The sequence below is a fragment of the Rhinolophus hipposideros genome, assembly GCF_964194185.1.
Source record: "Rhinolophus hipposideros genome assembly, chromosome: 20".
NCBI lineage: Eukaryota > Metazoa > Chordata > Mammalia > Chiroptera > Rhinolophidae > Rhinolophus > Rhinolophus hipposideros.
Genome location: NC_138066.1, coordinates 14,264,286 through 14,281,177, shown reverse-complemented (window position 1 = coordinate 14,281,177; position 16,892 = coordinate 14,264,286). Strand labels below are relative to the sequence as shown.

At 57.8% G+C, this 16,892-nt stretch overlaps 1 protein-coding gene across 2 annotated transcripts; it reads right to left on the bottom strand.

Annotated features, from left to right (window-relative positions):
- MNT (MAX network transcriptional repressor) lies at window positions 1-16,517 on the bottom strand. Of its 2 annotated transcripts, XM_081029462.1 has the most exons (6): window positions 16,252-16,517; window positions 10,107-10,686; window positions 9,479-9,520; window positions 9,212-9,323; window positions 3,733-3,925; window positions 1-3,563 (listed from the first exon to the last, which is right to left on the bottom strand). In XM_081029462.1, the coding sequence occupies exons 1-6, from the start codon at window positions 16,322-16,324 to the stop codon at window positions 2,818-2,820; spliced, it is 1,746 nt and encodes a 581-aa protein (XP_080885588.1). In that variant the 5' UTR covers window positions 16,325-16,517; the 3' UTR covers window positions 1-2,817. The 2 variants fall into 2 exon arrangements, with proteins under 2 accessions (XP_080885588.1, XP_080885587.1); XM_081029461.1 differs by lacking the exon at window positions 9,479-9,520 and having other exon boundaries at window positions 16,252-16,469.
- Window positions 16,518-16,892: the final 375 nt, after the last annotated feature.

Sequence of the window (16,892 nt, the reverse complement as noted above, 5' to 3'; positions counted from 1 at the left end):
TCAGGTTTCAGTGCAGATTTATTTCAATTTTATATTTTATTCCAGGCAAGTGCTTATTACAAGGATAGTATTCATGTCTCAATACCTAGTCTTGGAGCATGAACAGCCACTAGAATACAGTTCAATAGTAAAAATACAATATGTACAAAATTAGGGTTTTTGTAGTTTTTTTTTCCCCACACAGCAGATGTATCCAAACACATAAAAATCTCTAGTCTGGGGTCACTACGGTTTATATTTCAGGAAACGGAGACACAGTGACCGAGTCCTCACTGTAAACAAGGGCCACCTCTTGGGGGTGGGGGTGGGACCCTGGGATAGGGGAGAAGAAGCTGTTCCTGGAGAGCAGGCTTGTGGTGACCCTTAGCTCCCCTCCATTCCCTGCCCTTCTTTGCCCCCCACCAAGGAACCAGCCTCCCCCTCTCCCCGAGGTAAAGACTCCCAGCCAGTGAGCCACTCTGAACATCAAAAAGTAAAACACGCATGAGAGGTAAGATGTGTGTGTGCACGCGCGCACATGCGCGTCCCCCAGGCTGGAAGGGCTAGGGAGGGGAGGGGCAGGCGGTCCCACAGGGCGAGGACAGATGTGGTCCTGACAGCTCAGAGGGGAGATGCCCAAGGAAGGGCTGGGCGGCAGCTGCCCTCTAGGGCACACAGCGTCACAGCATTCACAAACAACGACAAAAACAACAGCTACAACACCCATCGTCACCAATCTGGACATAGTCATTCGGCACTAGATTCAGAGGCCCCCCGTTGCTGGGGCCGGGGAGGGTCAGGGGCAGCGGGCGGATGAGGTATCTGTGCAGGCCCAAGGGGCAACTGGCTGACAAGTTTCAACTCCGGACCAGCCTCAGGGTGCAGGGAGGTGAACAGAGCTGAGAGGCGGGCTCACCAATGCTTCTCTTGACTGTTCCCTGGGTGCCAGGCCTGCCCATCTCCCTCTGCTTTTCCATTGTAATCACACTGGGAAGAGTGAAACTGGCTCCCTGGAGAACCAGGGTGGTGGTGGTGGTTGCAGGCGCAGGAAGGCAGCAAGCTTGTAAGGTGGGAGTGCTGTGGGGCGGTATGGGGTTCCCTCCTGGAGGCCGCTAAGGCATGTATAGGCCTTCACATTCCCCACCCCCAGGAGAGAGAAATGAGAAGAAAACAGTCCCCTGGGAAGTCTCCAGGGTCAGGAAGGTAACCAAAGGGAGTTCTTAGGCATCGAACTCTATTCAAGACCTCTGCTGTCACTCTAGAGGATCCTGGGCCCCTACACTCACCCCACCCCCAAGCCTGTCAGTGCAAACTTCACAGCTAGGGACACTCGCTTCCTCTCCCCACACTGAAAGGCCATCAGTGAGTGTGTCCAGGTGGGGAGCCAAGTGTGCACGTGTGTGTAACTGAGTGTCTGCCACAAGGCCACTTGTAATAAATACCCACATAAAAAGAAGCCAAAGCAGTCTGCCAAGGCAGAGGCAGGGAAAGCAGCATTTCCTGCACACCAGGCCCCCACGCTCCTCCCCACCCCAAGCTTGGCCCCGCCCTTGGCCCAACAAAGTACCTTTCCTCGGAGGAAAGCGGTAGCACACCACAGCTCCCACCAGGAAGGGTACACTCAAAGCAGCCCACTGGAGAAAGGCGGACATCTAGGGGAAAGAGGTGGTGCGAGAGACAAGAGAAATGGGGCAGAAGCAGCAGCCTTCCAACAGTCTGGCTCTGCTCTCGCTCTACAGGACCCCAGGGCCGGTTTGGAGAAAGGTTGGGAGCTCTAGTGGAACCCCTAGATTTTAACTTCCTGATTGCCTCCACAGTGTGGCTTCAGGCTCCTGGAACCAGACCAGACGCTGGCACATGTCTCCCAGGCGGCATGAGGCACCCAGGTCCACCCAGCCCTCAGGGGAGCATAGAGCACTGAGCAGAGGCCAGGGAGTCGGGAGTAAAGCCAGACAGTACCCTTTCTCTCTGCCTTCTGGCCATGCCCAGCCATGGGGAGAGGGGTCCAGAACATCTCTCAGTTCAGACCCAGACTGCGGGGGTGGGTTGGGGTGGGGGGGTGGAGGGGGTGGCGACAGGAAAGATGGGGACAGCCAAGCCCCCTTACTCACCCCATCCTCAGCCTATCCTCCTGAGTTCAAGAGCCCAGTGGCAAGGGGTGGGGTGGGGGGCGCGTTCAGAAGCTTGGCAGCAGCTGGGGTTTGGTTTCTTAACCAGTTTCTGCTGTAAGGAATCACAGTGACTGCACCTGGGTCACAGAGCCCCAAGACAGGGCGCCCACCTCTCGGTAAGCCTCCAGACCAGCCACGTCCTAGGACCTGTCACCTGGACTCAGAGCAGGGCTCACAGTGGTCCCCAACTTTCTGCACCAAGTTGCTTCAGTTCAGCTTCCCCCCTTTCCCTCCAAAGGCCTGGGAAGAGAAGGCAGAGGCTCAGGAGGAGAGAGCCCGGGCGCTCAGCCACCTCACCCGACAGAGCAATAGCAGCAGCAGCACAGCAAGGCCGCAGGGGAGGGACAAGTTCCACATCACACTGGTCTCAGGGCACCACATGGGGAGGCAGGAAGGGCACCAGGCTGGACAGGCAGCAAGCCCACCAGAGCGGCTCTCATCGCTTTACCACGTCCTAGTGCAGTGGGGTACCCACCTCCTGCCCTGTGCCCAGCTGCCTGGGGTGGCCCCTCCCTCCCCTGGCTCAGTCTCTGCACCCCCTTCCCCTAGGAGGCCTGGGGGTGGGGATGGGTGGGGTGGGCCTGGCTGGAATGTGTGGAGCTGGTGGGAGAGTGGGGGACAGGTCCCCCTCTGTGCCCCCACTGGGGGCCTCTGAGCGGCCTCATCCTCAAGCCAGCTTGAGCGTGCTGACTGGGAAGGAGGGCATGGTGACCATGGTCACAGGGTTGAGCACTGTCTGGCCCACCAGTTGGGGGTGGTGTACCACCTGAGCCCCCACGGCGGGCTTTGCCATGACGGTGGCAGGAGGCCCCAGCCCGCCTGTGCCGTTCACTTGCTGGTGCGAGAGGGTGTGGGCGATGTGGCTCACCGCCACGGGCTGGCTCACCGCCACAGGCTGTGGGTACAGGGGCAGCTGGGAGCCAAGGTGGGCCACGTGGTTGAGGGTGGCAGGGTGCACTGTGATGTGGCCAATGGGGGGTGTGGCAGGTGCCAGCTGCACAGCAGGGCTGGGGGCCGAGGGGGCGATGTGAGCAATGTGTTTGCCGCCCGGCCCCTGGAGAACGTGGTTCACAGTCTGGATGACTGAGGCGTGGGTAGTGGCCGTGTGGGCGATGACCGTGGAGCTTCCCCCCGCTGCAGCCACCAGATGGGCCGGAGCGGGCACCAGCGTCTGGGCAGGGGCAGCTGGCGGGGGAGGAGGGGCTGGCAGAGGTGTCTTCTGCTGTGGAGGCGGCTGCTGCCCGGGGAGGTGGGCAGGAGACAGGGCCACAGGCTGGGAGTGGGGGTGTGGATGCGCAGGGGCAGTGCTGGGCGGTGGCTTCGGCAGCTCCGCGTGGGGGCGATGGCTCAGCTTAGGTGGGCCCAGGCCAGCCTGGTCCTCCTCCATATCCTCGTCTATGTTGTCCTCACCCTCTGTGGGGGGACATGGGGATAAGGACAGGTCAGAAGAGCTTGGAAACAAGAGACTGGAGAAGTAGATGCCCTTGGGGTTCTTGGGCTATTACAGGGCTGGGGCGGGGGGCATCTTTTCTAGCAAGCAAAGGCCTGGACAGGAAGCTGGCATGTGAGGGGTGGGGCTCACCAGAGGCAGTAGAGGTGGAGGCCTGGTCGTCCTCGGGCTGGCCCGTCTGCCGGAGCACGCGGTCAATCTCCAGCACATCCATCCATTGGCTCAGCTCGTGCTTGAGCTCCGCCAACCGCTGCTGCGTGGCAATCTTCTCCCGTGCCAGCCGCTCCATCTCATGCTCATATTCCTTCTCCTTTCTCTTCAGGGACTGGAGAACAGGGCAAGGGACAGCAGACTACCCTGAGCAGGAGCCTCGGGGCCACAGAATCTCAAATTATCTCCCCTCAGCCACCCTTGCTTCCAGATCCCCTGGCCCACAGGGGCAGGTCTGCAGTGACCAGGGGGCCCAGGCTGATGGGAGCTCATGGAGACCACAGCTGCCTCGTGGGCCGTGGCTCTGCTCAGTGAGGCCCAGTGTCCCGGGGAATATGGGCTCTCAGGCAGGTACCACTAAAACAAAGCACAGATCCAAGTCAGCTGCTCCCTCATCTCTACAACTCTCTCCTAAGGGGCTTTGCTGCCTCTTGCTCCATCCACCCTCCTGGCAGCATCTCCCTTCACTGTGCAGAGGACAGAAAGGATGAGAGACTTCTCTGGTATTGCCCAAGTCCTCCACCGCCATGCACTCCATTCTGTCACTCACTGACATGAAACCACAAGCTACGCTCCTTGAATTCCATTCCCCCAAGAATCACAAATGCTCCAGCCCTTCTCTCTACTTCATCAATCACTAGTATCCTTAACTTCAGTATCCTTAGAAAATAACCCACTAGATTTTGTGACACCCCCCCCACACACACCAATTTCATATCCTTGACCTGCCTCCATCTTGCCCTCAGCAGCTGCTGGCTCTGCACCTCCTCCCTGAGCTCCGGGACTACTCCCCGTGGTGTCCACCCATGACACCTCTACCCAGCCTCTATTTTCACACTGTGCCTGCAGCCTCCAGCCTCCCCAGGCTGCTGAACAACCCCCAAGCCCTGGAATGTGCCCTCCTTTCACATCTGAACCTGAGTTGCAATGAACAATGAGAAATGGCTCTTGGGGTACTGGACAGCACCGCTGACTCGACTGAGCACCCCTGGAGAGACTTCTGTCCGCCACCACACGTTCCAGGTCACTGCTGCCCCCAAGACACTGATCCCACCCACTTCACTAAGAACCACAGCGGAGCTCCCTTACCCACGGTGCCCTTCAATTCATTCAGGCCACAGGCAACCTGTGCCCCTTAGGTCGACCCCTCACGTAGGTGCTGGATGCCTTGTCTCTCTCACTGTGACACTGCTTCCCTATCAGAAGGGTCTCCAGTTTCCCTTTGCATGAGGTTTATTAGCTCCAAAGTGCCAGCTCATGACCCATTTCTCGGTTTCCATCCACACCAAACCTTCCCTGTCCTCCGTGACCTCCTGACTCTGACACTATGAAACCAACCTAAGTCTCACAGGCCTCCCTGCTGCCACCTGCTCCTTGGCCCCGGCATGTCAGGACTGCTGGGTCTACCAGATGACACAGACAATCCTGCCCTGCTGCTGCCTGGGTCTTACCTGCCCTGCTCCTGAGCTTCTAGCTTCCAAGACTTGCCCGGTCACGGCCAGGTGCAGAGCACACTGGCTCTTCACACACCAAACTCACCAGCTTGTCTTAGTTTGCCTCTCCCAACCCTGTGTGCCCTCTCCTCCCTTCACACCCTTCTAGGGCTCATGCTCCAAGGCCTCTGGAGCTGTCCTCTGCCCCACGTCCTCACCGGTACACCCTCCTGACCCCCACCATACACCTGAGCATATAATGAGACTGTCAGGTAGCATTTTATCAGACACTAGTTCACATGACCTCCTAAATATTGCATATTGTCTTTCCATTTCAACACACACTGTCCCCGTCGGACCCTGGGAGAGAAGACAAGGATTCTTCTTCTACAGTTAGTTTATACAGTGGTACCTCGGTTTTCAAACGTAATCCGTTCCAGAACACTGTTTGAGTTCTGAAATGTTCGAAAACCGAGGCATGGTTTCCCCATAGAAAGTAATGCAAAATGGGTTAATCCATTTTGCATGGGTTAATAATGGGTTCCAGACCTTTAAAATCAACCCCTAAAACTGCAAATTTAGCATGAATTTTACTATCTAATGATACCAGAGATCCATAAAATTTACGGCGTTCGTAAACTGAAATGTTCGTCAACAGAGACGTTCGAATACCGAGGTACTACTGTATTCCGACTCTACCAGTGACAGGGCAGAGCCATGTACAATGTCTCACTCAGCCCCAGGGGAAGAATCTGTGAGGGCGTGAGCGTGTCATTGCCCACCTCTACCCTGTCTCTCCCCTTCATCACAGTGAGTCAGTCACCCATGGGACTTCAGTATCCCGATACCATTTCCTACGGGCTGTTTTGCAGGGCCTCTCCTGACAGTTACCCTGCTCCTCCTGGGCATGGTGATATTTTCAACTCCACACACCAACTTGGCCCAACTTCCCCATGCTCCCTCCTGCAGCCCCTAACTCCTTGCATTTCTGACCTCACCAGTAAGAGATACCTCAAACCACTAATTAGTGCCTGCGACACAAAACCCAGGTCCAGCCATGCCCTGTACTGGCCTGAAACATGGTAGCTTTATACTTCTGTCACCAGCCCCTAGCCAAACATAGTCCCCTCTATCCTGGCTTTGAGATTTACCTGCTTCTCTCCATATTTCTGCCAGAAAGATTCCTCCCCGGACCCACACACTCCTGTCTGGCTTCTTAACCCAAGAGGCCAGTGCTAGATATGACATCAGATGAGGCCACATCAATAACGGGGCCTGTGGTGAATCAACCCTCACTCCAACCTGGCTGCTGGGGGCTGGAAGTGGCCATCCTAAATTCTACCTGCTAGCAGGGAGGGTAGACTTCTGGCTCAGGGATTTGAGAGAACCTTAGGGGCCCAAACCTCTTCTCTCCTAATCCATTTCCCCACAAGCCTAGAGGCCTCTGGAAAATTTTCCAAGGGTCTAACTTCAGTCCACATTGCTACATTTAAAACCCATTCCCTTCCTACAACACCTGGATGTATTGTTTGGTACTTGTCTATTCCTCTTCCTGTTTCTGTCCACTCCACTGTGGCTTTCTTCAAATCCTTTACCATCTCCAAACCATTCTGGGTCTGGCTGGGGCCTACAGTCTTTCCACAGCTTCCTGCCTCAGCACACTACCAAAGCCCTCAGTCTACAAGCCCTACATGTCTCCAGTAGTCTTTCGACTCCCATCTAATACCCTGCAGCCCCCCATCTCTGTAAGGCAACCCTCCTGACCATCTTTAACTACCAGAAATGGATCCTGCTCCCTCCCACTGGAGAAAGTTTGGCCTTCACTGAGCGTTCTGCCCTCCACTTTACTTAGGTCACCCTGAGACCTTCGGGTCTCAACTCAAATGCCCCGTCCTCAGCAACAACTTCCCTAACTCCCCCAGGACAGATGCTGCAATCCCTGCCCTATTACGCCCTCCTGGCATAATCCTGTTTGATTTTATAGTCTGCCACAAGACCAAACCTACAAAAGACCCACAGTTTCTTCTTTGCTCCAGCTTTAACCCCAGAATCCTACACATGGCTGTCCAAAAGTATCTGAATTAATAAACAAATGAGGTGGAGAATTTATAGCCTTGTAAGTTTCCTGTTTTTGCTTCCATTGTTAGCCCCAGGACAAGTATCTCTATGGACAACCTGGGTCCACCTTACTTCCTTCCTACTCAGCCCATGCCTATGTCCTGAGTCTGCTTATTCTGAGTCTCTATTTCTGACTTCTTTTCAAATCCACACGTCATGCAAACCAAGGCTCCCCTCCCTAAGTATGTATCTATAAAGAACCTTCTCACTTCTCGAGAATTGCTATTAAGTTAGTATTAGGTTTGTGCAAAAGTAACTGTGGTTTTTGTAATTATTTTTAACCTGTTAAACCGCAATTGCTTTTGTATCAACCTAATATTTACAGACAGCCAATCTTCCTAACTACCCCATGATGAAGTTAAGTATTTCTTTTTTCTGTTTAGCACCACTGCAGTACAGGAAAGGAAACATATTCACAGAAATGGCACAGCATTTAGACAGGGATTTTTGGTGCCAGGACATCTGACTGTACCATTGAAGAAACAGTAACTTCTAAGCCCAAGTTCTGTAAAAACATCCCAGAAATCAGCCTCCAGGGGAACCGTCCGTACGCACGCGAAGCCCCGCCCCTCCCGGGGCACAAGCGCACCCACGCGGACCCGGCTTTGCTGCGTCACTCCCCGCCAGCCGCACCTTCCCTCCCTCCGTGCAGGAGCCCCGCCCAGGCCCTCCCAGGTGCCGAGAAGAGGTGCACCGGCCCCGCCCTCTCGCCCGTAGGGCGGGCGGAAGGGCGTGCGTTCCCGCCGGCTGGGAGCAATCGCGAAGCAGTGCCTCCGCCCCTTAACGAGTCAGACTGCGGTTACCACAGGCTGTGACCCCGCAGTCGAGGCCGGGGGAGGGGTGGCGCCCAGCCGCTGGCTCCCAGCCCAGCCCCCGAGCTTCCCGAGCACACTGATGGGGAGACCCCGAGGCTCCTCCGCCCCCGCGCGCTCGGCGCGGGCAGGGAGCCCTAAGCCCCGCCCACTCCCCAAAGGCTCCGTGCCGACTCGGTCTCCGCGGCAGCAGAGCGTGGCCGCCTGCCCCACCCCCACAGCCTCCTTCCCGGCACGCGGAACCGTCCGCTGGTTTCCAGGGAAACCGAAACTTGGGCAGTCATGGCAACAGTTTGATCTGGCGGGCGCCTCTCCCCCGTACTGCAGAGGACAGCCAAAGCCCGAAGGGAGGGGACACAAGGCCTGGAGGGCCCCTTGAAAAGGGCTTTTTAAAAATCCAGACGGAAGGAGGGCTCGGTGACCCTGGGGATGTCTGTCACCCAGTCAGACCGCCACATCTCCCCAACTCCCAGGTTTAACCCCCAAACTCGGGTCGTGGCACCCCAATGCTCTCACTGGAAGGATCTTAATCCTTCTAGGGTGAAAAGTGAGGGGGTAGGGTGCTCACCAGCGAGCCGCCATAAGGGGCCACGCCCAGGGTACTTCCCCTCCCCCCCACACACACACCAGGAGCGATAGACTGGGTTCCCGCCCGGGCACTGCGGGCGGGGTGGAGGTGCGGGCGGCTCCTCGCCCCTCACCCGTGGTGCACTAATACCATCAGGGAATAAAGCAGAGCCTGGCACCGGGTTTGACACCGAGCTGTGGGGCGGTGCAGATGGCAGGGCTCGGCGGGGAGGGGTTGAAAAGGGGAGCAGAGAGGAGCACCCCCGCCGCCCTCGGTGCGCAAGCGCACGCGTCTTCCCGTCCCCTCCCGGGCGGGGAGCCCCGCTGACGTCAGCCGACCATGTGCTCAGCGCCCGCGTGGAGGGAGGCGGGGCTGCGGCGAGGGGCGGAGGGCGGCGGGAATGGGGAGGAAGTTGGCGCTGCGTTGCCGCCACCGCCCGCCGCCTCTCGACCGGCTTCCCTCCCCCATACCTGAATGTACCGCAGCGCCGTCCGCAGCACGCTCAGATTCGACGTCTTCTTGTCGTCTACGTTGGGGATGTTGCGCTTCAGGGTCTCAAAGCATTCCTTCAGATGGGCCCTCCTGGGGAGAGGAGGGCAAGCGGCGCGGGTCAGCCAGCACCAGTGGGGTGGGGGTAGGGTGGGGGAGGGGAGGGAAGGCCCAAGGAGAGCTTGGGAGAACCAAGGGTGGGACGGAACCAAGGGTGGGACCAGAGCCACACACGCACGCACACACACCTGTTCTTCTCCAATTTGTTGTGGACTTCTCTGGTTCCGATCCTGCAACCCAGACAGACAGGGGGCTCAGGGAGGAGGGCCTGGTTTAGGCAGCCTTCCTGCCCCGGCCCCGCCCCCCCATGCCACAGGCTTTTTGTCCCGACTTTCTATAAAAGCAGCAATGGGAGATGTTCCCCTTGTGCCCTGGTGCATTCACCCCCTGGAGGACACATGTAGGCTCAATTCACAACCCCTTTAACCCTCGATGCCACCTCTGTACCTGAGGAGACAGAAGGGATCCTGGGACTCAAGAAATAGCCAGTTTACCCCAGCCCTCACCCAAGAAGGCCTATAATCCGGCACTGTCCGAAGGCCTGGAAATGCTATCAGCCCTAACCTTGGAGGGGGTCAGAGAACAACAAGCCTGAGAACAACAGAGGGCTAAGTAGCCATTGGCCACTCCCGGGGTGGGGATGGGCACGAGCACAGTGAGAATGTCCGCATGTCGGACAGCACTTCCAGGCTGGAGAGGGAGGAGGGTATGGCTCTGAAGGGTTACTTGGGGAGGATACTTTCTCTTGCACACACAGCCTAGGGGCGGGTAGTTCTCTCCATCCCACCAGCTGAGTCTCTGCCACACCTCACTCACCCCCCAGGCCTCTTCTTCTGTTCGCTGGATTTGACTTCTTCAGCTGGTGCCAACTTCAGGGTTCCAAGAGTGGGTGGGGGTGGCTGCTGGGGGGCCAGCTGGGGCTGGACTCCGGGGTGTGGTGCTATGGTCAGGATGGGTGTGGGTAGGGGCTGCAAAGGCTTGGGGCTGCCGGTCGGAGGAAGGGTGGTCTTAGAGTCTGGCAGTAGGGGAGCAGGGGTGGGCACCTGTGGCCTGGTGGGCAAGGGAGCAGACTCCTTAATGCTGAGTCCAGGGGTGCTAACTAGGGCTGGCTGGCGAGGTGCCAGGGGCAGAGGCTGAGCTGCAGGCGGCAGTGGTGGGGGCGGGGGCAGAGGCTGAGGGGAGTTGGTCACTACTGGAATAGGAATGACAGTCAGTGGGGTGGGGGTGGCAAGTGGTGGTGGGGGTGCCGGTGGGGGTGCTGGGGGTGACAGAGGCAGGGGTGGTGCCTCAATTCGGGGTTCTTCCACAGGAAGGGCATGGGCCAGCCTGGCCAGGCTGCTGGCCTTCTTCTGCTCCTGCTCCCGCTCCCGCTCCAAGCGAAGCCGCTCCTGCTCCTCTAAGCAGAGAGAATACAAGGGGTGTCTCAGTGGAGCCAACAGTCCTGGGCCCCAGCTTCATATTTCCTCCCACCCATCCTCTAACCTTGTCCAGCTCGGCATTCAATGACACCTCTGCTCAGCCTGAGATGCCACAAATGCCCATCCACACCCAGCCAGGTACTGGGCTAAGTGCCGGGGGAACAGCAGTGAACAAATGAAACAGACCCAGTCCTGGCCATTGGGGAACTCACAGCCTGAGGGGACGGGGGAGGGACAAGTAACAGGGATAACAATCCAGGCTAGGGGAGAAGAGGGGCCTTAGAAAGGTGGAGCAGGAACTGTCAGAGGACTGCAAAGGCTTGGGGCTGCCCATCGGGGAAGGGTGGTCTTAGAGTCTGGCAGTAGGGAAGCAGGGGTGGGCACCTGTGACCTGGTGGGCAAGGGAGCAGACTCCTTAATGCTGAGTCCAGAGGTGCTAACTACGGCTGGCTGGCGAGGTTAGCCAGAAGGCCTGGGAGTCTAAAGGGTGAAGAGTTAGTTGATGAGCAGAGAGGGTCAGGAGCAACAGAGTGATAGGTGAGGTGGGCAGAGGCCAGTCCACAAAAGACCTCACAGGCCACCAGAGGAGAAGGGGGGCAGGGAGCGGATAGATCATAGTTTCTAGGCAAGACCTCAACAATATTTACCAAGCACCTTCTAGAAGGCAGGCAGCATCTTCATTTCACAGATGAGATAAATTAGCTCAGCGAGGGAAAGTGATTTGTTGAGGGTCACCCAGCAAGCCACAGGTAAAAACAGGCTAGACCCAGCCAGGTCTCTTGACACCTGGCGGATGCCCAATATTTGCTGTGCCAACATATGCTCAATAGGTGTCTACACACACACACACACACACGGGTCCTAACAAGAGCCCCCGGACGGGCAGGACAATGACATCACCTTCAACTAACATGAGGAAACTAGACCCAGGACTCGGGACTACCAGGTTAGGTCCCAAAGCCTCTGGTTTCCGCAGGGACCATATAAAACACACGTGGTCCTTCTCTGCCATTTTTCACGCTAGAACTCATTTCTCCCCAATCCTCCTCCCCACTACCCCCAGCAGCACAAACTAGTAAGAGGCAAGCAGAAAGGAAAGCTGAGCTTTTAATACACATTGTACAGGGTAATGAGCTTGGGCAACTTGCACCGTGGTCCAGCATCTCTGCTGAAAGCCCTACAGGAAGGGGAGAGGGCCCCTCCTATTCCAGAGGCCCAGCTTCATCTCCACCCTGCCCCATTTGGGGGCCCCACTATTCTGGTTCCCTGGCTACAGAGCTGGGCCATGGCCCTTGGGAGCAGCTGCAACCCCCCCCAGGCCAAGGAGCAGGCTGGTCAACCAGCCCTCCCTCCCTCCTGCCCCAATTCACCACTGCTGACTAACCCAGCCGACAGCACTGGCCTACAGACACGCCCCAAACACGCCACCCCACAAGAGGCGGGGCTGAGGGATGAGGTTGGCTACGTTCTCCCTCAGCAGGAGGGTATCAAACCCCGACTAGTCAGTCGACTCCGGGACCTCCCTCCCCCCCCCCCAAAAAAAATCCTGAGGCCTCAGGGACCTTTAGCCAATCAACAACTTGAGTGAGCCAGGCCTGCTTGGAGCCCCTCCCTCTACAGAGGAGAGGCAAGGAGGAAGTAGAGGGGGAAGAGCTCTGCGAGGGGAAGCACTCAGTGGTTTCCCAGCAGCCAGAGATCAGGGGTTGGACAGGTCAGCACCGGCCTCTTCTGTATCTCCCCTGCCCTTCAGGAAGTGGAGCTGCCAGATCAGGCCTACTCCAATGAGGGAAAGCCTTGCTCTCCCAGGCCTTTCCAGCCAACACTGACTTATGTTACAGCCCCAAAGAAAACCAGCTCTCTGCGCTCCAACTGCCCACAGACCACACTGTTCATTACAGAGAGAGCCCTTCTCAGGACATTCCTAGTCCTCACTCCTCCTCACCTCCCCCACCCCATACCCAAGACAAGGCCTTGGAGCTCAGGGCCCAATACAGCTTCCACCTCCATTCCTTTGAAACAGGACCCAAACTTTCATTGGCCTTAGGGCAAATGTTCCACTATCCCATAAACGGGGACAGACAGGGCCCCAGGTGCCCTAGGAACTCAGATTAAAGGCAAACCTCTTATTCCCCGTATTTTAAAGTAATTCCAAAGCTCACCCAGGAGATGGCAACCTCCTTCTCACCTACCCTCTCTTCCAAAGCTCGGCAGGTAGCCTCACAGGTGCCAGGACCCAGGTGAATGGCCAAGCGCTATCACACCTGGATCAGCATGATAAAGCTTACCTGGTGGTACAGAAGAAGGGGTGGCCTAAGCAAGATCTAGCCCATCAAAGCTTCCTGCCTCCTCCCTGCCAGCTCTGACTCAGTATCTACCAACAGCACTGCAGAGGGGGAGACAAACTGGGGGAAGTAAGCTGGCAGTCCCTCGGGACCTCCCTCAGAAGTATATGGGTTTAGGCTCTTTAATGCTCCGCTGCACCCATGGGTGCACTCCCTCTCACATATGCACATACATAGTCTAGTACCTTCCATGGTCTCTGCCCAGAGGCCACTCCTCAAGAATTTAGCATAACCCCTCTGGGGTGATCCTGGGGTCACAATGGAGAGTATGGGCATTGGCCATTCTTTAGCCATCCCTAGCCACTGTGGCCCAGGGACTCAGCAGGCAAAGGGCTGGGGCCCGAGGAGTTTATACCTGGTGGCCCCAAATATTCAGGGTCATTCTCCCTTTCTGCATTCTAACAGGGAACTTGGCACATAAGGCAGGCCTCAGGTTAACCTGTGGACACTCCCGCCTGCTCCTTCCAATCAAGGAAGAAGAGGGTCCCACTCGAGCCACCTCCATGAATGCTGGAAATGACCAGGCCCTCCAACTAATCATCAGGATGGCCTTGCCCTGCCCTCTCTGTGCACTCACGTGCCCACCGCCCCCCCCCCCACATCCTCAGGTTATCATGTGAGCAAACTGGCTGCTCCAGACCAGAAAACTGACCCTAGAGGTTAAAGAGGGGCATGCACAAGAGGCTCCCTGTTCAGAGCTGCTTATCAGGTACATGCCCTGACACAGCAGTTCTGGTCAGCAGGTTCATACCACCTCCTTCTCTCCCATTCTTCCCATCCCCCACCAGAGGACAGATCCACAAACGGAGAAAAAAACGAATTTCGGAGATTAAACTGCTGTGGCTGGGTTTACACAAGTTTTTGATGTAGATTTGGCTTTCCAGCATCCATACATCTTCTAAGACCCCCACACCACCACCAAGAAACTGTGACGGGGCTGCTAAACTAGGCCTCAACTCAGCTCCCTGTTCCCAGCTTCACCACCTGAAGGAGAGGGCAGAGATCTGCAACTTCTTAGGAGAGAACTCAGCTTCCTTCAAAGTGTTGTACACATAATCCCTGTCCTCCTTACTGGTCAGCTGTGGACTTACTTATTTTAGAAAGGCAGCAGAGATAACAGTGGGAGTCTTTTCCCCTTCCCCATATGGCCAACAAGTCTGCAGGAAAAGTGAAGGGGAAGTGTTTCCTTGGGACAAGGTCAGGGTCAATCCTGTTCAAATCTAGCACAGTGCCTGGTACACAGTGGGCACACAATAGATATTCTTGAATTGCATTGTGTTGATGGTGGCAGCAGATGACTCAGTCTCTCCAAATATTGTGCATGCTCCTACCCCTCGCTCCACGCAGGGCATTCTCGGTTACAACCAGCGCTGTCCACCACGCGACCCTACTCTGGACCCCAAAGACAAGTGGGAGGGGCGTGTGGGTTGATGTCCCAACTCATCAATTCCGCAAAACCCAAGCATCTCCGTCTCACACATCTCGAATGACTCTTGACCTTGAGAGGCGGCCGGTCGACCCGACTAGGCCGGCAGACCCACCACTCCCCCCGCCCCTGGTCCACTGCCACTCCCCCCACTGACCGCGGCAGCACACGCTGCAGGCGCGCGCGCGCGCGCACACACAACACACACTACTACCTTCAGCATGACTCATCATTGAAGCAACAATAGGCAGAGAGAAAGGAAAGGAGGGCGAGCGCAATCTCCACCACAGCCAACCCGGCTGAAGGGTTGGGAGGAGGAAGGTTGGAGAGGGCAGGAGCCCCCGGATACTGCACACGCACCAACCGATCCAAGGCCCTGGCAAAGGTTCGGAAATCGAAGGCCTATCCCCCCATCCCCTATTCTGCAATACCCTGAAGCTGGGGACCATCAACAAGGGCGCGTGGGGATAGGGGGCATCAGAATCTTCGTCTCCCCCCTGTCGAGGGACCGCCAAAGTTTGCCTCTTCTCAGCCTGGTTCATTCCACAATGTGGCCAGGGATGTTGCCAGGAGGTCCTGGTGAGAATGTTTTGAGGTCAGTGGGAATATGTGAGCTCTAAATGACCTGTCGCTCTGCGATTCTGAGGGTTTCCCAGGAACAGAAACAGGAGGTTGGGGCAAGAACCGACAGGTGAGCTCGGCTCCTCCTTCGCAGGGCAAAGGCTCTCCCCGGGAGATGCCCAGAGCCAGGGCCCAACCCGGCGCGAGACCGGCCCCGCCCAGGCCCCGCCTCCGCCTGAGCGCGAGGCAGAGAGGAGGGGCCGGACCGCGCCGTCCCCAGCGGGAGTGTCCCCCGTGCACGTGGTCGGGGGCGGGACCCGTCCACGTCACCACCCGGTGTAACCAACGGGCTTAGAACGCAGGCACACGCAACATTCCAGTCGAGAGCGGGTTTGGAACGCGCAGACACGCCACATTCCACACCGGCTAAAGTGGGGCGCAGCAAGGGGGGCCCGGGGACTGCCCCCAGCGACCTACGGGTCATATCTCAAAACACCCTGAATCAGCCCGGCTCTCACCCAAACCCCGGACGCCCGACCCAGCCCAAGCTCTGGGAGGCGGGGTCAGGTGGCTGGCCTGGATCATAAGACACGCGATGTCATTTCATTCTGCAAAGGCCGCCTCCGCCCCAAGCAGCGCGTAGATCTGCCGGGAGCGCTCTCCGCACCCTCCTCACAAGGCCAGGGAAGCCGGGGAGCTGCTCGGCGTAGAGTAATTCCTACCCCCCACTCCGTTACACACACGCCCACTCGTGTGCACTCTACACTCTCCCGAGTACACGTCCGTTCATCCGCTCTCGAGGCTCCCATTACACATCACCCGTGCACACACGCACGCAAAGGCGGGTCTGCCACCCCCACGCAACACCATTGCTCACCCCACCCCGCCCGCTCACACATCCTCAGCGCTACCGAGGGCGCCGCTGGCCCACGCGAAAGTGGCCCCCCACGAAAGGTGCACCAGGGGTGGCAGGCAGCTGGGGAGGCGCCCACAGGGGCCGGGTCCCTCGCTGCATATTAATGAATTCATTAGTTAATTTCACTACCCACAACACTCCTCCCCCGGCGGCTGCTCTTGCGCGGAGCCTAGCGCTGCCAGGCTTCGCCGGCCTCCTGGGCGGGGATCCTGCCCGCGAGCTTTCAGCGTGGGTTCGGGGACCGGGGTCGCTCGCCGCCCCTTCCCGGGTGCCCCTGGGGCCCAGCCCGGCCGCTCACCACGTGCTCTCTGTTGTTGCTGCGCTTGCCATTCCAGGAAGCGGGCCGCCTCCAGTAGCGTCTCTATGCTCATCGCGCCGAGAGCTGCCGGGGGCGCGCCTGGGCCGAGACTGCGGCCCGCAAGCCGGGCACAGGTCAGGCTGGCGGGCAGGCAGGAGGGAGGGATCACCTCCTGGGGGCGACAGGGCTGGGCGGCGCAGCGCACTCCGCAAGGAAGAACGGGGGAGCACGGGGAGAAAAAATCAATGTCTCCCAAAATATTTGCAAAATACAATTTGCAAATTTAAAAAAAAATTGATGCAAAAAAAAGGCGGCACTGCCTCCCTCCTTCCCCTCCCTCTCTTCCTCTCTTCTAATGCCTCCCGCCCTGCGGCCCCCGGGAGTCCCGCCGACAAGAAAAGGCTTTGCAACAAGATGGCGAGGAGGCACCGACACACACAACAAGGGAAGGAGCCGCGCTGCCCCCGGCCACCGCCCCCGCTACTACACCGGGGCCACAGCCAAAGCCCGGACCGGAGCCCCCACCCGCTGGGCCGCGGCGTCTCACGGAAGGAGGGGCGGGTCTTGAGAGAGCTGCTCCCGCCCACTATAGACGGTGCGCGCACACGTGTCCTGGATCGGGGTGGGAGAAGCTCCAGCCG